The sequence below is a fragment of the Pseudochaenichthys georgianus genome, unplaced genomic scaffold, assembly GCF_902827115.2.
Source record: "Pseudochaenichthys georgianus unplaced genomic scaffold, fPseGeo1.2 scaffold_516_arrow_ctg1, whole genome shotgun sequence".
In the NCBI taxonomy this organism is placed as follows: domain Eukaryota; kingdom Metazoa; phylum Chordata; class Actinopteri; order Perciformes; family Channichthyidae; genus Pseudochaenichthys; species Pseudochaenichthys georgianus.
Window position 1 is genome coordinate 1 of NW_027263077.1, and position 24,586 is coordinate 24,586.

The 24,586-nt window shown below is 45.0% G+C and overlaps 1 protein-coding gene and 1 long non-coding RNA gene across 3 annotated transcripts; both read right to left on the bottom strand.

The window, feature by feature from the left end:
• Positions 1–7,089: 7,089 nt before the first annotated feature.
• Positions 7,090–8,342, bottom strand: LOC139433498 (uncharacterized). Of its 2 annotated transcripts, none has more exons than XR_011642950.1 (3): positions 8,196–8,342; positions 7,420–7,496; positions 7,090–7,272 (listed from the first exon to the last, which is right to left on the bottom strand). It is a non-coding gene; the product is annotated as an uncharacterized lncRNA (long non-coding RNA). The 2 variants fall into 2 exon arrangements; XR_011642949.1 differs by having other exon boundaries at positions 7,420–7,499.
• Positions 8,343–9,629: 1,287 nt separating this feature from the next.
• LOC139433497 (uncharacterized) lies at positions 9,630–24,552 on the bottom strand. Its single transcript, XM_071202527.1, is given in 9 exon segments — positions 9,630–9,641; positions 11,017–11,175; positions 11,514–11,606; positions 12,220–12,372; positions 17,822–17,842; positions 19,437–19,808; positions 19,810–21,093; positions 21,201–21,353; positions 23,389–24,552. Coding segments are annotated over 9 exon segments (3,411 nt in total).
• Positions 24,553–24,586: the final 34 nt, after the last annotated feature.

A 24,586-nucleotide genomic window follows, 5' to 3' on the forward strand; every position in this document is an offset into this window, starting at 1 on the left:
AAGCTACCCGACGAATTTTCGAGTCGTACGATAAAAGTCCCTAGGAGGAGATAGATTTCGTAGGTACGCGAAATAGGGCAAAAAACGCGATAAAAGCGCGTTTTTTCGACACCAAATTCAAAATGGCCGACTTCCTGTACGTTATTTTTTACCCCTCCAAGAGGCTTTTTGGTTCGTCTCCGCACCCTAGATATGCGTGGCGAGTTTCGTTCGTTTACGTGAAAGTTAAAATAGGGGGAGTTAACGTCAAAAACGGAAGTGGGCGTGGCCTACGCAATTTTTGACGCAAAGTTCCGGGACCAATAACACATTGCAATTTTGTCACGGATTGACGCGTGTGCAAAATTTGGTGAGTATTCACATATGTTAAGGGGCTCAAAAGAGCGTGTCTAGATGGCAAATAATAATAATAATTAAAGCTGCAAGCAGCGTTGAGCGGGTCTTCGACGTTCCGCAGGCTGTTGTCCGCACGTCGACGTGTCAACGTACGGACAAATGGTGAGATTTCAGATTTCACATAGAGCTGTTGAGGGCCGGACCATTAGCCATCATCTGAAGTCTGGTGCTATTTGTATGATTTTCCATTGAATTAGGACAACATTGGATTTTTTGGCGAGGGATGCGTTTCCATGGAAACGGCATTCGTTGAGATTTCAGATTTCACGTAGAGCTGTTGAGGCATGGACCATCAGCCATCATATAAAGTCTGGTGCTGTTTGGACCATTTTCCATTGAATTAGGACAACACCGTGTTTCATGGCGAGGGACATGTTGCCATGGAAACGGCATATGATGACATCCCCTAATTGACATAGAGCTGCTGAGGGCCAGACCATTAGTCAACATCTGAAGTCTGGTGCCGTTTGGAACCTTTTCCATTGAATTAGGGCAACACCGTGTTTCACGGCGAGGGAGGCGTTGCCATGGAAACGGCATACAGTGAGATTTCAGATTGAACTTGGAGCTGTTGAGGCATGGACCGGTGATATAAAAGTGAAGATTGGGGGACGATGGGACAGTGTCCATTGGATTTACAGCGACACCGTCGTTTATGGCGAGGGAAGCGTTGCCATGGAAACGGCATACATTGAGATTTCCGATTTCATGTAGAGCTGTTGAGGGCCGTACCATTAATGATAGTCTGAAGTCTGGTGCTGTTTGGATGATTTTCCATTGACTTACAACAACATGGGATTTTTTGGCGAGGGACGCGTTGCCATGGCAACGGCATACATAGAGATTTCCGATCTCACGTAGAGCTGTTGAGGGCCGGACCATTGATGATAGTCTGAAGTCTGGTGGTGTTTGGATGATTTTCCATTGACTTACAACAACATGGGATTTTTTGGCGAGGGATGCGTTTCCATGGCAACGGCATACATTGAGATTTCCGATGTCACGTAGAGCTGTTGAGGGCCGGACCATTGATGATAGTCTGAAGTCTGGTGGTGTTTAGATGATTTTCCATTGAATTACGACAACATGATGTTTGATGGCGAGGGATGCGTTACCATGGCAACGCCAAATGATGACATCCCATAATTGACATAGAGCTGTTGAGGGCCGGACCATTAGCCATCATATGAAGTCTGGGGCTGTTTGGACGATTTTCCATTGAATTAGGACAACACCGTGTTTCATGGCGAGGGACGTGTTGCCATGGAAACGGCATATGATGACATCCCCTAATTGACATAGAGCTGCTGAGGGCCAGACCATTAGTCAACATCTGAAGTCTGGTGCCGTTTGGAACCTTTTCCATTGAATTAGGGCAACACCGTGTTTCACGGCGAGGGAGGCGTTGCCATGGAAACGGCATACAGTGAGATTTCAGATTGAACTTGGAGCTGTTGAGGCATGGACCGGTGATATAAAAGTGAAGATTGGGGGACGATGGGACAGTGTCCATTGGATTTACAGCGACACCGTCGTTTATGGCGAGGGAAGCGTTGGCATGGAAACGGCATACATTGAGATTTCCGATTTCATGTAGAGCTGTTGAGGGCCGTACCATTAATGATAGTCTGAAGTGTGGTGCTGTTTGGATGATTTTCCATTGACTTACAACAACATGGGATTTTTTGGCGAGGGACGCGTTGCCATGGCAACGGCATACATTGAGATGTCCGATCTCACGTAGAGCTGTTGAGGGCCGGACCATTGATGATAGTCTGAAGTCTGGTGGTGTTTAGATGATTTTCCATTGAATTACGACAACATGATGTTTGATGGCGAGAGATGCGTTACCATGGCAACGCGAAATGATGACATCCCATAATTGACATAGAACTGTTGAGGGCCGGAGCATTAGCCATCATATGAAGTCTGGGGCTGTTTGGACGATTTTCCATTGACTTACAACAACATGGGATTTTTTGGCGAGGGATGCGTTGCCATGGAAACGGCATATGTTGAGATTTCAAATTTCACGTAGGGCTGTTGAGGGCCGGACCATTGATGATAGTCTGAAGTCTGGTGGTGTTTGGATGATTTTCCATTGAATGACGACGACATGATGTTTGACGGCGAGGGATGCGTTTCCATGGAAACGGCATCCGTTGAGATTTCAGATTTCACTTGGAGCTGTTGAGGGCCGGACCATTGATGATAGTCTGAAGTCTGGTGCTGTTTGGACGATTTTCCATTGACTTACAACAACATCGGATGTTTTGGCGAGGGATGCCGTTTCCATGGAAACGGCATACGTTGAGATTTCAGATTTCACTTGGAGCTGTTGAGGCATGGACCAGTGATATAAAAGTGAAGATTGGGGGACGATGGGACCGTGTCCATTGCATTTACAGTGACACCGTTGTTTATGGCGAAGGATCCGTTGCCATGGTAATGCCAAATTAAGTAACATCAGATTTGACCTAGAGCTGTTCAGGGCTGTGGTGCTAAACGTCATGTGAAGTTTGGTGGCGTTCTGAGAATGTCAGTTTGAGTTATGACATCATCGGGTTCCATGGCGAGGGACCGCCAAAAATCGTACGAACGCGAACTTTGGCGGAAGATAACGGCTACGCCGTACGGATCAAAGATTTTCTCGTGATAACTTAAGCTCTCCCATGTGTCGCGAAGCTACCCGACGAATTTTCGAGTCGTACGATAAAAGTCCCTAGGAGGAGATAGATTTCGTAGGTACGCGAAATAGGGCAAAAAACGCGATAAAATCGCGTTTTTTCGACACGAAATTCAAAATGGCCGACTTCCTGTACGTTATTTTTTACCCCTCCAAGAGGCTTTTTGGTTCGTCTCCGCACCCTAGATATGCGTGGCGAGTTTCGTTCGTTTACGTGAAAGTTAAAATAGGGGGAGTTAACGTCAAAAACGGAAGTGGGCGTGGCCTACGCAATTTTTGACGCAAAGTTCCGGGACCAATAACACATTGCAATTTTGTCACGGATTGACGCGTGTGCACAATTTGGTGAGTTTTCACATATGTTAAGGGGCTCAAAAGAGCGTTTCTAGATGGCAAATAATAATAATAAAAATAATCGGTCCAATTTCAATCTTGTTCGATTTAACATTGAGGTGGATGGGAGCACCTCACTGTAGGCCGTCCGGCCTACCCACTGCGCCACCTCTAATGGGCTTTTGGCCCTTTTTTACCCTGTTTTGAGGGGGTTTTGCATGGTTATCGCTCGCTTCGCGAGCGACTACGATGATTGTTACGATATCAATTATGCGATTTGCAGGCTCACGCGGTCTATCAGCCGACATTATTTACGAACATTTTCGGTGCTTTAGTCGGTCGTTTTCCATGTTTTTGGCAGGTTTATCGGTCGCTGCGCGACCGATTTTTTCCAATTTCAATAGGGTCTTCGCCGACCTAGGTCTCAGACCCTAATGAATAATCGGACCAGTTTCAATCATGTTCGATTTAACATTGAGGTGGATGGGACCACCTCACTGTAGGCCGTCCGGCCTACCTACTGGGACATGTCTAATGGGCTTTTGCCCCTTTTTTACCCTGTTTTGAGGGGGTTTTGCATGGTTATCGCTCGCTTCGCGAGCGACTACGACGATTGTTACGATATCAATTATGCGATTTGCAGTCACGTGGGCTTCGCCCACGTGACTGGGCTCACGCGGTCTATCAGCCGACATTATTTACGAACATTTTCGGTGCTTTTGTCGGTCGTTTTCCATGTTTTTGGGTGTTTTTGGCAGGTTTATCGGTCGCTGCGCAACCGATTTTTTCCAATTTCAATAGGGTCTTCGCCGACCTAGGTCTCAGACCCTAATAATAATGAATAATCCGTCCAGTTTCAATCATGTTCGATTTAACATTGACGCGGATGGGACCCCCTCACTGTACCTAGGCCGTCTGTCTATAACATGGAAGGACTTTTGGCCCTTTTTGACCCTGTTTTTAGGGGGTTTTGCATGGTTATCGCTCGCTTCGCGAGCGACTATGATGATAGTTACGATATCAATTATGCGATTTGCAGTCACGTGGGCTTCGCGTTACAGAAACAGTCACGTGGGCTTCGCCCACGTGACTGGGCTCACGCGGTCTATCAGCCGACATTATTTACGAACATTTTCGGTGCTTTTGTCGGTCGTTTTCCCTGTTTTTGGCAGGTTTATGGGTCGCTGCGCGACCGATTTTTTTCCAATTTCAATAGGGTCTTCGCCGACCTAGGTCTCAGACCCTAATAAGTGCTTCAACATAGTTAACATTGCTGGAGGTATGCACAAATATTGATAGATGTCTTGTAATGCACTATTGAGGAACCTGCGACCCAAGGTTTTCATTCAGTGCAGAACTACACCATAGTTGTGTAGGCCGATATGATATGTCAATAAACCTTAGAAACATTTTGAAATCTTGAAAGGGATGTGCAAAATAGTCATTATATACAGTCTTTAATTAACTATTAGTAGAGAATAACGAGTAATGACTATACTTTATAGGGATCGTATTAATATCTAATAATAAAAATAATTAAATTCAATAACATGCTTTAACCACCAGGTGTCCCTTTATATCAGCTGTGCACCTTTATGGTGTAAATACAGCCTATCTACCAATTGGATCAAATATGAAAGTGAGCCGAATTAGTGTTGATACTGCAAGGAGACGTATTGTGTGAAAAGAAATGTAAGATGTTGTTTAATGGCTGATATATTTATGATCCACGTCACGTTTTCAGTTCCTCATGTTTGTCTTCTCATCAGGGCTCTATAAATACATAACTACGGCAGATATGTAATATGTAATGCAGCCGAACCGTGTATTACAATGCCGTTATGTGATGACTTTCAAAGAGAAAAGCAAGCACACTCGGAATAAAGTATTATTATTTTTTTTTTTAAATGTTTTCGGTCTGTTTCCGGTATTTGTTAATGACGATGTGCTGTGAGATGTGAGACTGGAATTGCACAGGGGAAAATAACGTAGGCTATCTTTAGATGCGGATTTTGTTAAATTAATATGTTTAGGCTGTGGACCAACACTATACATTGACGGGGAAGGGGGGTAGCAATAAAGATAACACCATTAAACAGTTACACAACATAACAGAAATAATATCGATAGCAGCGTAAGCAACCACCTTGGTAACAATGAAAACGTCGCGATTTCCTGAAGTAATCTTCGTAATAACTAGCAAACTAAAGATCATGTACATCCACTGCACACAATCTGAAATAACAACTCATATTTCTCGCATCAAATGACATCAAAACGCATTTTAATGGCCAAACAAACTTTAAAATAGGCATTTTCCACCGAGAATAAAACGAAGTTCGGCCATGTTTTCTTTTCCTGCAGGGAGAAATGTGAAGATCACGTGACATAGACACCAGCCATTGGAATGAATGGTGAAAAAAAACGGGGTTTGTCAAACAGAGCACATGGTGTAGTCCAAACGATAGCTGGGGATTCTGGGTAGTGTAGTGTCTTCTGCCATCCTTTACTCCGAAAAAATATTTGTTTCTCCGAATCGAAGGGGAAAAATACAAAAGCATTGCACACAATTTAAACCAATCAATGTTGTGTAATTAACAGGATAATCTGGTGTTTTTTAGTCGATGAGTAGTGCAGATATCACTGTAAAATCAATCGACAGTAAGGGGAATACTTACTTCCGGGTGTACAATTCTCCGTTATCCAATGGAAATGGACGCTCACATTGCCTTTAAGGGCAGCCGACACAAACGAATGCCGTGCTTCCATGAGCGTCAAATCCCGCCGCAGATGGGAATACATTGCAATCAGTTGAAAGCTATTTGCGTCCCTTTATGACGCTGAAGGAGCGTCACAACTGGACGCCACGGACACTGACCAAACGTCGCTCCTGGACGCTTAGGGAGTGAGAGTGTGTTGGCCAATCTGCTGCTGAGCGCGCCACATTCAAAATGAATGAGCCGGTGAAGGCGAAGCTCTCTAGCGGGGAATACAGTATTGCCGAAAACTCTTCATCAAGAGCGAAATCCATTGTCTGGGAGTCTTTTGGACTCCGAGAACATAATCAGGGCTTTAATTGTGAAACATAGTTTGGGGGTGCGGGTGCTAGTGGAGCCTCGCAGATGCGCCCCGCGTCCATTCGCAATGTCTCGCTGTCTCGCAGACCCCATGCAGCAAGCGGGAAATGAACCCAGCTCACACTGTCCACTCCTCACAGCAGCGAGCCGCGCAACGTCCCGCCAACACGGCACCCAGACCCCACGCAGCATTCTCATCTGTTTGTCCTTACTGGTGTCATTTTCTGGTTGCTAACGCCATTGTAACACATAATCACTGATGTTCTGCTGTAACTGTGGTGATCTCATCAGAACAGAGTGGGCGAGCTGACCAATCAGAGAACAGTGGGTTCATGGGGGTGCAGGAGCTCCAACAAGCCGTTTAGGACAGAGTGAATACACATACTATACAGAGATGCTGTATGAGAAACCAATGTGAGTTTGGAAAATTGCACAGTATAAATCTATTTTAGTATACCTCAAAAATGAATGCGTTGTCCTGAGTGTGCCTTTTACCATGTGTCTTATGCATATACGACGTCTTCGTCACAATGTACTTTCATTATGTTGTCCCTAAAAGGATCAACATATAAGTAAACGTGCAAAAACACAACACAATTCTGTACTTATTTCACCCTGAGGTTGTTTTTTTATTGGAGTTAATCCTCCCTGCAGGACAGGTGAGCTTCATTTATCCATATCAGGATCTGCTGTGCTTCTGTCAGTAGTATTCATCTTCCAGGTTAGGTCGATAAGGATCTTCAGAGTCTGGTGGCAGAGGAAGAGGCCTCTCACCGTAATCTGCAGCAACATATTAACACAAACGGATTAATGTATAATCTACTCAAATAAAGTTTGATAGTGTTCCCTCTGTTTTATCAATGTTCCTCTGTTCAGTGTTTGCCTTGGTAGCTTGATCATTTGGTTATTCAAATGTGGCTATCTTACCATCTTTAAGGCTAATGTGCTGTTTGTGAAGGCCGGGGTCAAAGAGCAACTTTAACTCTGCTGTACCTTCATCAGCTCTGCTGGAAGACAAACAACATCAGATAAAAACAGTGAAGGTAACATCATCACACTGCGGGGGTCGCTGGTATCAGAAACCATTAAACTGTCTTTGTGTACATGCATAACAACCTGTATGGACAATATTCTGAGAAAGAAACTACTATAATTGCAATGTGAAATGTAGTTTTTTCCACACCGCACAACGCAATGTACAGTAAGCAACCTTTTAAAGACAATGCTACCCTGCCCTCAGGTATACGTTGCTTTTGTATGTTTTACTCTAAAGTTTATAGTAGAAGACTTTGAACAAGTGATTATGACCATAAACTGGTAAGGAAAGTGTTTACTGATTAAACCAGAAGGGTTGCCCCCTTCACCATTTATAACCTGATGCTGCTTCCGTGTGTTCTGTCAGTTTTCCCCATGTCCAATAACCCCCTGTGTCACACACTACACAAAACACCCTCCTACTAACTACACTGTTAGTCTTTTATGAGAGAGCTATCTAGCCGAATTAAATACATCCACAACAAGTAGGTAGATCACAATAGCAAAGCAAACAGAGAATTCAACTATTGACTTAAAATACTGCCATGAGGATCTTCTTATTAAAACAAATAAACTCCCCATCATGTTTAAGCAGAACACACATTCAGTGTCTTCCTGGAGAATGGCCTAACAGTCTTTTGTGGCTATAAACAAAGAGAAGCACGTACCTGCTTAGCAAAGGTGCAGAAAGGCCTTGACCAAACACAAAACAGATCATAAGGAGAGCAATAATGTGTTTACTGATCCTGTCTGACGCAATTGTTAACACAATTTCTTGGTCAAACTGCATCAACAACTCCAGATTCTAGAATTCATATTTGTTAGTTTTCAAAAAATAATAGTTACCTAAAAGGTAACTATTATTGCTCCTTTTAAATTGAATTTTAAAACAAAACAAAACACAGAGTCACAGCACCTTTTTCAGTTCTAAAACAAACACATTGATCATGCTGTTATGATTGCTACAGGTGGTAAATCAAGTCAAACAACAAAATTATACCAGCAGAAATTCAAGGGAAAAATTCTGGATTACATTCGGTTAAACTGTTAAGACAATACTGTTACGACTGAATAAACGGGTTTGAACTCAAATGCACGACTCACACAGGTTTTAACAAAAAAAGGTTTATTCAAACCAAAGCTCAACTACAATGGTATACAAAACTAAATCACTCTTAACGAGAAAAAACAGTATCAAAACAAAGTCACTCTTAATGAGGACAAACACTAGGCGCATGAATAACAAGATACTTAGACAGGACGAGGCTCAAAGCTCTGCTTGGGAGTATTCCCGGCATGATACACTGGTAGATTGTCACAAGGAACGAAACAAACTGGCCCAGGACAAAGGGAAACTAAGACAATAAATACACCATGTAATGGGGAACAGGTGGAAACAATCAGGGGGGGTCGACAATCACAGGAGTGGGAGACACACAAGGAAGGGAGGTCAGAGTATCTGAAACGAGAGGGAATAAGGTTACTATTACAAAATAAAGGGGAAAATCACTAGACAAAGTGACAGAAACACTTAACTAAACTTAACATAATTTGCGAGAGATGACAAATACTTATATATGCCTGCAACAGACTTTGCCATAATCACTTTAAGAGTTTGTTTGATGGACATTACAATATGCTATGTGAGAGTTATGTCAGTTGCTGAGGTAGGCAGTTCACTGTTAAGGAACTGGTGAACTGGTGACATAAAGCTGTAAGCCCCGATAAGTTGAATCTACTTAAAAAAATAGAGGAAAGTGGTGGCCTTTAAAAATGTAAGTAAAGCATTATTAAAACTTGAGTAAATTAAACTTAAATTAATCACGGACTTTAATTGTTATTTGAAGTACAATCCACTTCATGTCAAGTTGATTTTACTTACATTTTTAAGTCAACCACTTTCTATTTTTTTAGTAACGCATTAGGAAAACTTGAGTGAATTTAACTTAAATTATTCAAGGACTGGAATTCTTATTTGAAGTACAATGCACTTCATGTGAAGTTGATTTTACTTAAAATGTTGTGTAATATCAATTGTTTTTTTGCAATTATTTAATTTAGAATTTTTAGTTGAAAGTGGTTACATTTCGTATTTATATTTTTTATTCCGTCAACTACAAAAAAGAAAAGACACAAAAATAAAGTTTTACCTTTTATTAAAACTTGAGTGTTTCATTTGGATACAATGAAATTGAGCTTCCTATACAAACTGTGGCAAAAATATTGTACCTTACATTTTCCCGAGAACATTTTTCACATGAAACAATAGCAATCTTTCTATATATAAAGATATATAGTTATATCTATATATTTATGTAGAGCTCTGAAAAAATTAAGAGACCTCTGTAAAATTATCAGTTTCTCTTGTTTTACTATTGGTAAAAACTGGATTAACATTTATGTTTTATTCTATAAATTAATGACTAACAACATTTATCCCAAACTCCAAATATTCTCATTTAGAGCGTTTATTTACAAAAAATACCAAATGTTCAAAGTAACCAAAAAAGATGGAGTGTTTTCAGACCTCGAAGAGTGCAAAGAAAACAATTTAAAATTCATTTTTCAACAACACAATACTAATGTTTTAACATAGGAAGGGCTCAGGAATCAATAATTGGTGGAATAACCCAGATTTTCAATCACAGCTTTCATGCGTCTTGGCTGCTCGGCAACACCTTTCACATTGCTGTTGGGTGACTTATTGAGCCACTCCTGGCACAAACAAATCAAGCAGCTTGGCTTTGAGTGATGGCTTGTGACCATTCATATTTTTCTGGATCACATCTGGATTGACCTGGCGGTGGGGCATGGAGCATTGTCCTGCTGGACAAACCCACCCTCAGCTCAATTCAGGTGTGAATGGAGGAAGACCAGATCAAGACCCTGTCATGGAACAGTTGGAACCCCACTGAAAACCTCTGGATGTGATCCAGAGGAAGATGGATGGTCACAAGCCATCAAACAAAGCCGAGCTGCTTGAGTTTGTGTGCCAGGAGAGACATAAAGTCACCCAGCAACAATGTGACAGACTGGTGGCGAGCAACCAAGACGCATCGAAAGCTGTTATTGAAACATCTGGGTTATTCCACCAAATATTGATTTCTGAACTCTTCCTAAATTCAAACATTAGTATTGTGTTGTTTAATAATGAAGAACTTGTTTTCTTTGCATTATTTGAGGTTTGAAAACACAGCATTTTCTCTGTTATTCTGACCAGTTGTAATTTTCTGCAAATAAATGCTTTAAATGACTTTTGGGAGAGATGTTGTCAGTAGTTTATAGAATAAAACACAAATGGAAATGCCAACAAGCTTAATAGATCAAACAGTGCAAACATGTAACAACAACAAAATGCAATATGGAAGCCTAAATACTTGCCATATGTAACAGTAGCCAACTTTTCAGAACCCCGTTTTACAATGTAAGCTGATTTTTCAAAGTCTGAATTTTGGGTGCCAGTTCAACTTTACCAAGTTTTAATATCACCTGCTGAACAAAGTGGAAAGTGTTTTTCATGCACTTTGGGTACTCCAGTTGCAGGGCATAAATGAGTCTGAACAGGACACAGAAGGCCTGAGGCAGGTTAGCCGGTCCATCCATCACCACATTCCCCTCCAAGACGATTGCCACACTAGATGGGTTGAGCTAAGACACAGAGGATTCCCAGTGGAGTTTGACCGTACACCTCCTTATCAGCCGCATCCTAACAGAGAAATAAAGAGATTGACATATAATTCTACATCGTCCACCAAAAAGTAGCTTCCACTGTTTGTAATGAAAAGCATCATACATATTTAAAAAACTTATCATATTTCATTTATATTGTTGGTGAATTAGTTAAAGACAATATATATAAGGAATAGTGTAAGTTAAATTTAGTTCCGTATTTTTTTAAACTCTGAATAATGTCCCGGGTCAATTTCACCCAAAAATTACCAAAGGGTGCAAAATGTGAACATAACACAAGGGTTAAAGTAACTTACGGTGCAGGTCTTGAAGAAGGCAGAAGGCTCATCCCCCAAGATGATTGGCATTCCCCGAACACAAAGGCATCTGATGTCTGTTGGCTCAGTGGTCTGGAATATAGTGGAGATAGCAAAGAATGGTCATATATTCATCAAATACATTCTACAAACTCTACACAATTACTTTATTGCAAATATAGTTGAAAGTAAAGGAGAGGACAAAAGGAGATGACATGATGGGAGAGAATAGAAAAGGGAGAGAACATAACTTCTTCTTGACCAAAGAATAGAATATTTGATTTGATTTGATATACTTTATTAATCCCCGTGGGGAAATTGTTTCTCTGCATTTGACCCATCCTAGTGGGTCAAATGGCAGCCCACTGCTGCCATTTTGAACAGCGCCCGGGGAGCAGTGTGGGGAACGGTGCCTTGCTCGGTAGCACTTGGTCTTGCCGGGACTTGAACTGGTGACCTTCCAGTTGCCAAGCCAAGTCCCTATCGACTTCGCCACCACCGCCCCCCAATAGGAAACAAAACAAGAGAGCAAAGCAAAATGAACAAGGGAAAAGAGGAAACAATGACACATGAAGAGATGCAATTAAATTGACAGGACAAGAGCAGCAAATGAGAGAAAAGAAGAGATGAGAAGGAAGTCAAAGGGACAGAAGAGGAACAAGGAGAGAGGAAAGAGATTGGGTAGACAGATGTTAAGTAAACCCACCTTTGTCTGGCTTAAAAGCTCAGACAGAAATTGGCCAGTGACACCCTTCTTCTTCCTAAAGAGGTCCATCAGGCTCGGAGAGAAACGGTCAAGTGCATCGAAGAAGTTGTCCTTGAGATTTTTCCCCACCACTCTGTTGAACTCGCAATAAACCTGAAACACAAAAGAGAACAAACCATGTAAAACTGTCAAATAAAATCATCCTTGGTGAAACAAATAAGTGCATTTTTTTATTTACACAGCTTTTGCTTGCTTCACCATCTGATTTTTCAAGATGCCTCTGTGCACTTCTCACAGTAATATCTTAATAAAATCAGATATTTAAGTAGGTATGAGGATATAACTACATTTTATGAACATTACATTTAGAACACAAAAGGACAAACAAACCTGGGGAGGTTTCAGCCTGGAACCTCCACCCCGCTGCGGGACCCGTGGTGGGACCCCCGAGTTAGACGATGTGTCTTGGTCACGCTTCATATCGGCCGGCCCGGGAAGAGACACGCAGCACACCCTCCCGGCCATCAGAGTCGAACCCGCAGTTCGGAGGAACCGACCACCAGGACACCGGCACTAGGCCGGTGGAGGCCCTCCGATGGTGGGTCGCGTTTGCCATTCGATCAGTGAGAAGAGAGGACAAAAATGCAACAAGAATTGTCAAAATGGGTTAATATATGGATGAGTGGGGTGGGGGCGGCTGGACACAGGCCGTGGGGGGACACCCGAGACCGGGCTATGTCCCCGTTAGAAGGAACCGGGTGAAATAGCCAAAAAAAGAAAAATGAATAAAACCGGGGAAAATAGGCGGAAAAGTGACAACAAGTGTCCGAAAATAGGCACTCGTGAGGCGGGCAGAGTCCCCTGTTAACTCCCGTTACATTCCTCCATGGTTTGAGCGAAAAAATGGCTACGTCAACTATTACGAGAACCAGGATGGGGGGGTTCAAAAGGCCTGCCCAAGGCCGACCCAAAGTGCATGGTGAGCGGACTCATCACCTCCGTGAGAGTGGAGGTGTCCTGAGAGTGGAGCCTGCAGGCAGACCCCTCTCAGGCTGACAGGCAGGTAGGCCATCCAGCTATTTTAGCCGGCCGGCTAAAATGATTGGTCGTGCTTTTTACAGCGCTACGGCTTCCACAGATGAACATTTTGTATGTATTTATTGTCAACGCATTTCATATATGCATTGCTATCGGGATGTTAAGAGCATTCCATGGAATATAACAATAACTGTTTCTGAAATAAATGACATACCCCACCTTTAAGGGACGTTAATCAACAACATCTGATAACGTAATGTGGTCGCTAATGTTAGCTAAATGGCGTCTCACCTGATGTAGTAGCACAAAGCAGCCGTCCAAGTGCCACCCTCCTCTCCCTATGATGGAAGCCTGAGACAGCCTGTGGTGGCAGGGTTCTAGCGTCCGGCGTTCAATGTGGGGTGACTAAAACAGCAACTGGGTGAACAAAATTATAAATCTACGTCTTTCAGTGAACACGAACAAGTGAAAAAAGTACAGCACTATTAGGCCACAAGGTGAACCTCGAAAAGTCCTTTAGAAAAGAAATCCCGCTCCACAGAAGTGGAACTACACAATCTTTAGTTCATAAAAACGAGTCATGCTTATCTTTGTCGCTAAAATTCCTGCCAATCCTTCTAGGCACGTAATTATTGGCTGAAGTAGTCCCTTCAACGCGTAATAATTAGTGCTGTCAAAATTATCGCGTTAACGGCGGTAATTCATTTTTTGAATTAATTGCGTTAAAATATTTAACGCATTTAACGCATGTGCAGAATGGCCCGCCCCATAGGCCTACGTGCCACCAGTGGCAGCGCCAGGGTATGGCTGGGGTAGGCTACACCCATACCAAGAAATGGCTTAGCCCCACCATGAAAAATGATGTTAAAGTAAGCAAAATAAAGTCTGCCAACTCGCGGAGTAAATTGCACAGACAGCAGTTAGTAAGATTGATTTTAGTAGCCACGGTTTTGAAAACTTTTGTCACGTAGTGATCGTCTTCTCAATAGAACATCTTTGATAACGGCGTGGTGTTGTTGCAGGAAGTCCCGACGCAGAATACTCTTGCTGTAGTACAGGGCAGAGCCATATAATAGTAATAATATGGCTCTGGTACAGGGGTGCACATAACTGGTACGCAGGTTATGTGCGTAATCTGAAATGCGTACCGTCACTTGTGTCACAAAGCGCATTTGCGTACCGACGTACTTGTGAAGCTTTTCCATAAGGCGGTTAGATCACCGGACGACAGAGTCGGTCTCAGTGTGCACAAACAGGGCTGCTGTTAACGTCGGTCTGCCGTTAACAACGGAACTGTGACTCCCCCCTTCACTGGAGAACTGCGCTAAAACAGCTGATCACAACGTTCACACTCTGTGGTCACGAAGTACTCCACTAGCCCCCCTCTGTCGACTTTCCTGAAGTACTCCCCCGTTGATAGATATCAACACGTAATGAATTAAGACCCCACGGTTTGATGATTGATAGGTGTGTGGGTTGTCTTTCATTTTGACATGCAGAAAAATGTTATAATAAACATAGATACTGTATGTTAAATGGATATATCCGCCTTCTTTCATTTATCTTTCCATTCCCACAACAATATACATAAATAAATGGCATATTTTAGACATAGTTCGAATGGTGATTAATCATGATTAATACATTTTTAAGCTGTGATTAATCTGATTAAAAATTGTAATCGTTTGACAGCCCTAGTAATAATATCTTGGTCCAAAGTAGTGCCACGGTTCGTCACGTGATCGTGCTAAACCAATTGGGTAGCTGCATGTTGTCAACAGAAGTGAAAGATGGCGACCGCCATGGTTTCATCGAGTAGCGGGGACGAGGAAAACGCACCAGAAAGTCTCAAAAAGTCAAAATTATCAACACACAAACATTGTTACATGCATATTACGTCTGTGAAGCACGAAAAGGTTTATTATTTTACCAATACAAGATGGAATACGTACAGGACAAGCTTACAACGGTGGCTCGGCTTGAAGGGAGACTCTCGGAACGTGGTGGCTGAAAACCAACCACAAGTTTAACAACCACTCTTGATGTTGTTGAAGACCTGCAGTGTGATCATGAGGAATGTGACACACGGGTGTTTTACATGCCCAACATGCTGCACAGGAGCACAAAGCTGTCATCATCAAGAGCTCTGACACTGATGTGGCCGTCATTGCTGTAAGTCTGCAGGCAGATTTGCCATGCAGCTTATATGTGTTCACAGGGACTGGCAACAGGACACGGATCATTGACATTGCCATGGTGTCATCAGCTCTCGGAAGCAGTGTGTGTTCAGCCTTGATTCGAATTCACACGTTCTCTGGGTGTGACTCCACAAGCGTTTTCTATGGCAAAGGAAAAAGAAAGTCATTTGCTGTTGCATGTGAGAAAGATGACTACCTTAAGGCTTTTAGAAGTTTAGGTACTAACTTTGACTTGGAGCAATCAACATTTGCACTTCTTTGCCGGTATGTATGTCACCTATATAATCAGCCAGCAGCCGAAGATGTAAATGATGCTAGGTACAAGGCTTTCTGTATGGCATCATTGGCCTTGCCATAATTAAGCATTCCCCCTACTCCTGATGCCCTCCATCAGCACTGCAAAAGGGCAACTTACCAGGCAGCAATAATGAGGTCCTGTCTCAAAAGAGAAATTAATGCTCCATCACCTGCTGGATATGGTTGGGAAATAGAGGATGGGAACTTACACGTCACCAGGATGACAAGAAATCCTGCCCCTGACAGTGTGTTGCATGTGATACACTGCAGCTGCAAAGAGTCTGCCTGTGAGAAAGGCAGATGTTCATGCTTCTCTTCAGGACTCTGTTGCACAGACTTATGTCGTTGCTCAAATTGTGCAAATAAAAAAGAAACAGAGGAAGAGAACGATGACTGCCCTGACACTGACAGTGAGGAATAGGAATAAAAGAGCCTTCTTTCCACCTTTCTTAAGCTCTTTTCTGTTCTTTTGGTTTTAGCGCCTGGCTGACGCGCTCACACATCACTCAGAGATACGTTTGTTTTTGGTACATTTATTTCCAAGTTATCGTATCTTACCAGACGAGGTTGAAACAGTGTTCGTCCTTTAAATAAACAAATAGTCTCTTCTCGGCAGTGCAATGCAGCGGTCAAAAAACCGTGTGGCTTCACAACCAAACTAGAACACAGAGTATAATCAGCAGGACTCTTTTAACCAGCTGAGGCAATCACAGCACCAATCAGCCGCTCCGCCCAGCCGTGGCTGCGGATCACGATCACCTGACACCAATCAATTACACTCCATTACATGTCCTTATTCTGTTTTGTACTGTGTTCTATGTCATACCTTTTTATATTTGTAATAAATCTCGTTTTTATGGTTCATCAGTGTTGTTTTCATTTGTGGAGGGATGAATGAGTAAATAAATGAATCAATGGACATTGGTATAAGTAAGGCAAGGCAAGTTTATTTATATAGCACTTTTCAACACAAGGCAATTCAAAGTGCTTTACAAAAAATTAAAGACATTAAGAAAATGGCATTTAAAATCAGTCATTAAAAAGAAAAGCTAATAAAATAAACATTAAAAGAAAAAATACATGGATAAAAGTTACAGTGCAGTCAATTAAACATTAAAAGAAAAAAGTACATGGATCAAAGTTACAGTGCAGTCTAAGATATGAATAGTTCAATTAAAAGCAGCGACAAAAAGAAAAGTCTTCAGCCTGGAAGTACTGCTTTTTATTGATCTAAATTACTTAACGTAACAAGTTAAACTTCTTCTTGGACGCAGCTATGTATGAAATCAAGTCATTTTAAGAGTGCATTTAACGTGTACAGGGTAACAACAGACAGACAAAAAGTCCTCAGTCTAATGGAATAATCCACGAGCTCAGCCAATGAACCTAGCGATGCGAACATGGTTCAATCAGGAGAGACGTGATGTATGAGTACATTATTTATCGGGACACATGATATGCCGGAATAGTGATTGACGTATTACAACAAGTAACTGTAATGATGTTTTGGCGACTAGGCCCCGGGTTTGCAGGATGATCATTCAGGAGGGAAAGAATCGCTCTGATGAACCCCCCGGGGTCTAGACACTGGTGGTGGTGATAGTAGTTCAGTCCGATCTGAAGGGAGAAGGTTTAGCTTGGCCCTGTATTTAGGAGACAGGAGGCGAAGGGGTGGAGGAGGGTTTGCGTTGACACCTGGAATGACAACTGACAGGAAGGGGAGAGCAGATTTAAAGAGGTTAGCAGGTGCGATGATTGGCTAGCTGGGGCGTAATGCCCCTGATCACTTATTGAAATAACGTGTGACACCCGATGCTGTTGTCTTCCTGATTGAACTTACACTGAGCTACATTTCAATCAGGAGAGACGTGATGTATGAGTACATGTTTATTTATCGGGACACATGATATGCGGGAATAGTGATTGACGTATTACAACAAGTAACTGTAATGATGTTTTGGCGACTAGGCCCCGGGTTTGCAGGATGATCATTCAGGAGGGAAAGAATCGCTCTGATGAACCCCCAAAAGAAGTGAAGTATGAAGTACGGAGCTGTGAGCAATCCTTACCTTGCGGCTGGCTGCGGAGATCTATGGATGAAAAGGAGATTAACATGGGGACATGATGAGCGCCGGAATCGCTTCCGGGCTGCGGGGTTAGTCATGTGCGGGACCACTGCCCAAAACCTGCACGCAGGTTTACCATGACGCACACCCACTGGCCGCAACCTGCGCCCGCAGGGTTAAACCTAAGCGCGGACCTGTGTCCGCAACCTGCGCCCGCAGGGTTAAACCTAAACGCGGACCTGTGTCCGCAACCTGCGCCCGCAGGGTTAAACCTAAGCGCGGACCTGAGTCCGCAACCTGCGCCCGCAGGGTTAAACCTAAGCGCGGACCTGTGTCCGCAACCTGCGCCCGCAGGGTTAAACCTAAGCGCGGACCTGTGTCCGCAACCTGCGCCCGCAGGGTTAAACCTAAGCGCGGACCTGTGTCCGCAACCTGCGCCCGCAGGGTTAAACCTAACCGCGGACCTGAGTCGGCAACTTGACTCGGACCCACGTTCGCGACCTGCACTTGCGGGATTAGCATACGCAGATCCGGAGTCATAGCCTGACAGATCCGGAACCGTAGACACGTATACATGCTGACATGTTACCACCACCAGTTATAGGTATATTTACCATCTTTTAGTGTTTGAGGGACCTTTGGATAGCCAGCACGGCACTGATGTCCGGGCGGATGTAGGATGTGAAGGCAGAGGAGGACCATCGTCCGAGTTGTTGCAGGGATGAGGATGAGACGCCTTGATTAGCAGCGGAGGTAGCTGCGCCTATCCTGAACGAATGCCCCGAGAATAATTGGGGCGATAAGCCGGATCTAATGAGAACTTGCTTAAGGTAATGATTGAACTGGTGTTGAGTTAAGGGAAAATCCCCTGAAATAAGAAATAGTGGTGAGAGAGGATTAATGGAAGGTCTAAGACGCAGGAATTTGATCATGGATTCATAAGGGCAGAACGGGGAATCGTTGCGAGCTGCGATGACGGAGCAAGCGCCTCCGCATTTGGAGTGTTTAATGTTTAAACTAAAATGGCTAGCGTGGAAGGATAGGTCGTTAAGGCAGACGTCTTGATTGGGATTGAATGATCGTGAAGCTGTGGTAAATTCGCCTGGTCTAAGAAAAGCATAAAATGCCAGCAGAAATACGGCGTCGAGTAGGGCGTCGATGTAGGGAGAAAATAATCCTTCTCTAAGTTTGGAGAGCATAAGGCGCAGAGTGGAGAGTGTAATGGGTCGTCTATGGTCTAACGCTGGGGGAAACGTTTTTAGAAGACCTCTAAGTATGAGTTTAACGGATAGGTTAGCAAGCAAGCTGGGGAAGCTGGGATCGAAGCAGCGAACGTTAAATTGTACTCCTGCTAAGAGGCCCCGGATGTATTGGGGTTTTAGGTGGCGATCAGTGGCGCAGTAGCACATGAAGGCGCACACGGTGGGGATGAGAACGGGTCTAAGTGAGATGCCTACGGAAACACAAAAGAACGCGAACGTTCTCCATGCAAAGTCGTACATTCTGAGGGTGGAAGTGGCTAAGCCTTTCCTCATAAAATATCTGGCGGACTCTAGGTGCCTAGCTAAGGGGCTCTTGTTTAATGTAGAGAGAGGAGATGCAGAGGAGGAATCCCAACGGGTTGCGGGCTGGCTTCCGGGCAGAGGTTCCGGAAGGTCTGAAATTGAAAGCGAGAGAGGGAATCAGCCACTATATTGAGGTGGCCGGGGACGTGACGAGCTGAGATGAGGAAGTTGTGGGTGAGGGAGGACCACGTGATGCTTCTCATGAACGGCATGATGTCACTGCAAGAGGAGCGACCTTTATTGATGATCCAGACCACTGACTGGTTGTCGCAGAGCACCGAGATGCGTTTCCGTAGCCAGAGGTGGCCCCACACGTGGCAGGCAACAGCAATCGGATAGATCTCGTGCAGGGCGGAGGATGAGGCATGATTGGGAAATGAGTGAGGCCACGGGCCCGCGAACCACTCTCCCTGAAAGAAACCCCCCAAAACCCACGGATGGGGCAGCGTCCGTGAAAAACCTCATGGAATCAGAGGAGTACACGAGGTCGTCATAAAAGAAGGTGATGCCATTCCAGTGGGCGAGCAGGAGAGACCAGAAGCATAGGTCTGAGCGGCAGCCTTCGTCTAGAAACACGCGGTCGTGGAGGTTTGTTACAGCCGACGCTGCGTCCAGGAGGCGGGAGATGAATGAGCGCCCCTGGGGGATGACGCGCATGGCAAAGTTGAGGTGCCCGAGGAGGGAGAGCAGCTGCTGTTTGGTGATGACTTGTTGCTCGCAATAGGATTTAGTGATGTCGCGTATGCGCTGCAGTTTGGCGATGGGGAGAGATGCTTTCATGTCTATAGTGTCGAGTGTGATGCCTAAAAACTCCAAGCTAGTGTCGGGTCCTATGGTTTTCTCTCCGGACAGGGGGACGCCTAGCTCCTGAAAGCAGCATTTGAGTTTCGCCAGGGAAGCGCCTGAGTTATCCCGAGAGGGATCTATGAGGAGAAAATCGTCCAGCAAGTGGAGAACGGAGGGAATCCTGACATTATTCAGCAGAATCCAGCAGAGAGCTTCGGAAAAGGAATTAAAAATACAGGGGCTACTTCTGCACCCGAAAGTCAAGCGAACCGCAAAGTAGAATTTAGCTTCCCACTTAATACCGAACATGTTCCACTGGGATGGATGGATGGGAATGATCTTGAATGCGTCAGTAATATCTGCCTTGGAGAGCCAGGCTCCTTGCCCCGCAAACTTGATTAGTTTGATTGCGTTATCGACTGAGGCATAATGAAGGGAGAATGGCTCTGGAGGAATAAGGCTGTTAATACTGCAAAACGGGCCGGAGCGGGGTGCGGACAGATCGAAAATCAGCCTTTTTTTCTCAGAGTATTTACTCGTGGCTACTCCTATTGGGCTTGTCCGGAACACTGAGAACGGGGGTGAGTGAAACGGACCGATAAGGTATCCTTTGTTGAGTTCTTTCTCGATAAGCTGGGAGACTATGGTGGGTTCTTTAAATGCTGATTGCAAATTTTTTGAAACAAGGGACACGGAGGGAGGAGAAATAACCCCGACCCTGAACCCTTGAGAGAGCCCTGACAGAAGATATTCTACGAACACGGGATCTGGGTGAGTAGAAAGCGCTGCTGCTAAATGTGGGATGTTGATGGGGGTGGAAAGGTGATGTTTCAGGAGTTTTTTCCCCCACGTGGTTTCTGCTGCGGGAACTTCACGTGCCCGCACCTGGGGCAAACTGACTTCGGGTGAGCCTCCCTGCAGGTACTGCAGATATGGAGATAAGAACAATAAGCAAAGGTGCAGATATTTTCGTTGAACTTATAACAGATCCTGTCGACTGCCCTAATCTGCGCCTCTTGCCTATTCTGCACCTGGTTTTTTTGTTTATTATTCCCCGACTGTGACGCAGGAAAAGCTCTGAACCCGGAGAAAGGCACTGATGGGCAGAAGGGGGAGGTGTGGCCCTGCGTCCCGCAGCTGATGCATGAAACAACTTGTTGCCCGCCAGTCGCCATCACGAGCAGCTCGGTGTCCAGCACGGACCAGTCCAGGCGAACGTTGCAGTGGGCTAAGTGAAGCGCTGCTTTGCTAGAAAAGCTCTTGTGATAGGAGTAGAACGTGGATTTCCCGAATTTGAGATAAAAATCGCCGATGAGGCCCAGATAAGCGTCTAACTCAACTCTTCTTTCCGGGTAAACGGAACACAGGACATCGCGGAAGATGCCGAAAGCAACCAGAAATTGTCCTATGTTGAGGTCTCTGAGGAGCCGAGGATCTGCGGATTTAAAAACGGGCGATTGACTTGTCGCACTCCGGGGAAGGCAAGATGAGGGTGACTACATTTATGTCTTTCCCTTCGAGGATTTTCGCTCTCAGCCGAGAGGAAATGTGAGCGCTCTGGGGAATATGAATGATTTGTGGAGGAAAACCCCCGAGACCTGGCATAAATCCTGTTGGCAGCAAAGCGGGGACCGAGGCCCAGTTCGCAGAAGAGGTTGAAGCTCCGATGGGGCCTTTATCCATGGCCTGCAGGCGAGCGTCAATTAGCAGCATAGAGCTAGCCAAAGATTGCAGGGAGTTTGCTATGCTATCCGTTAGTGGCTGATTACCGGGGCTCCCGGGCTGGGCGACGCTCGGGTGAGCCTGTGGAAAGGTGGACCTTTTAGATGGACCGGCTCTAGAGGGACTTGACTTTTTTTTCCTTTTCCCCCCGCGGCTCCGCCCGCGTCCTCGCTCCGGCCTCTCGGGGGTGATAGCTGGAGAGTTGGCTGGAGCTGCTGGGGCTGCTGCCCTGGGCTGATGGACCGCGCCGGAGACTTGGTCCGAGAGCTCCCTGAGCTGGGAGAGAGGGAGATCTGAGGCTGCAGAGATACCCTGCTGCCGTAAATGGGTGATTATGAAGTTTGCTTCTGCTGATTGTGAGCTGTCACGGGAAGCCAGGCGGGCGCTCATGCGCCGGAGGCTTGAGGAGTTCGAAGCTGCATCCGGAGGTACATCGGAGCCAGGATCGAGATCCTTCGAAAACGGTTCGTTCTCGGAAGAGTCTGTGTTAGACATTGTGGTTTGTTTTTCTTTCTTTTCTGAGTGTTTGCGGAGGAGTATTCGTTTACTACCTTTTGCGTTGACACCTGAAATGACAACTGACAGGAAGGGGAGAGCAGATTTAAAGAGGTTAGCAGGTGCGATGATTGGCTAGCCGGGGCGTAATGCCCCTGATCACTTATTGAAATAACGTGTGACACCCGATGCTGTTGTCTTCCTGATTGAACTTACACTGAGCTACATTAGTCCAGGAATGATAGTTTGATAAATTTGAGTTTGATATACTTTATTAATCCCCGTGGGGAAATTGTTTGTAGCTGGAGTTGGCTGATAAACGCTGCTAGTCAATGTTGATTCGATGGTCAACTCTGTTCCCAGATAGTAAAACCTCTCACAAATACCGCGTATATAACGCACATACCTCGGACTTAGTGATGTATTAAGACATATGACAAAACATGACATAAAACAAGCATACAGCACTGTTTAGAATCCATTTGGTCTGGTTTAGCGCAACCATGTAGGTGGCCATCTTTCACTTCTGTTGACAATATGCAGCTACCCAATTGGTGTAGCACGATCACGTGACGAACCGTGGCACTACTTTGGACCAAGATATTATTACGCTTTGAAGGGACTAGTTCAGCCAATAATTACGTGCCTATAAGAATTGGCAGGAATTTTAGCGACAAACTTTTTTTTGGTGGATAAGCATGACTCGTTCTTTTTTATGAACTAAAGATTGTGTAGTTCCACTTCTGTGGAGCGGGTTGAAACGATAACAGGGTTCACCTTATGGCCTATATCTGTTTAAAACGATCTGCACCTCGTAGCCTACTATCGCTCAGTAAAAGTTAACAAAAGCGAGGGAAACACACATTGCCTGACTGCAGTAGCGTAGAAGTGCTGCAGTTAAGTGATGTAAATCAAATGAAAACTTAATGCGATCGCTATTAAGATCTAGATCCCTCCGCGGGCTCCATGATCACACTGATACATCCCTCGACGTGGCAGCACATTCCTGCCACGTCGAGGGATGTAAGAGACCAGTGTGTGGGTCTTCGTAAAGGCAAAGGTGGAGGAGAGGACCGCTCTCGCTCTTGCCTGGAGCGAAATAGGGGGAAGCTCAGGCTTGTTTCGGCGAATTGTGCCAACCAGGGCCAGTTTTCTCCTGAGCAGCTCCTCAGCCAGTGCGAAGGACGTGAACAAATTGTCACAGGTAATGATGTGTCCCTGGAGCCCCTCTGTCATCTCCAGGACCACCCTCATCCCCTGGTTGACTTCAGAAGGACTGCCAGCTGCTTTGCCTGCATACACCTGCAGTCTCCAGGCGTATGATGATTTTACATCACAGTTTGCCCAAATCTTTATACCGTATTTGGCCGGCTTTTTTGGCATATACTGCTTGAAGCTGCACCTGCCTCTGAATGGGACGAGCTGTTCATCCACGCACACGTCGCTGAATGGGCTGAACAGCATCGGCAGGCGGTGCGTCCACATATCCCAGACTTTGCGGAAAGCAGCCAGCTTGTCATCACTGCGCCGCAATCGGGATAGCTTCTCATCGAACCGCAGTGTTCGGCTGATTTGGTGAAACCTCCTGTGGGACATCGTGGCTCGGAAAATGCTCCGTCCCGATTTCTCACTCCAGAGGCTGAGAGTCGATTCGTTTTTTGATCTGTAAACACCGGCCAAAATGAGCAGCCCCACGTAAGCCTGCAGTTCCTCTGTGTCCATATCTCGCCACTCTGCAATTGACCGTCTCCCATGAAGGTTTGTCATGGACACAATATGCTGCAGGATGTCATCTGTCAGCAGCAATGCAAAGCTGGATGCCGGGTCACTGATTCGGGCGACAGCATAGTGTGTTGGTCCCGGGGTCAAACTTCTGGCTGCTGGGACGTAGCGGAGCGTCTCAGTGTTTGTGGGAGACCAAAACATTTTACCATTTTTTGAAGTCCATCCTGCAGCTGCTTCTTCCAATTCCCCTCCGGTCTCAGTTTCAGATGAGTCTGAGTTGGACTCTAGCTGGTCTGTTCCCACCTCTGAGGCGTCCTCCGTGGACTCTGAGGCCTCTTCTGTGTCAGCCTCAGAGTCCACGGACGAGGATGAGGAGCCATCCTCGCAATCAGAGTGCATGATGATTTCCAGAGCTTCCTGTGTGCTGTAATGCCTTGCCATCTCCAGAAAGACTACTCCTGCACTGATAGTAATA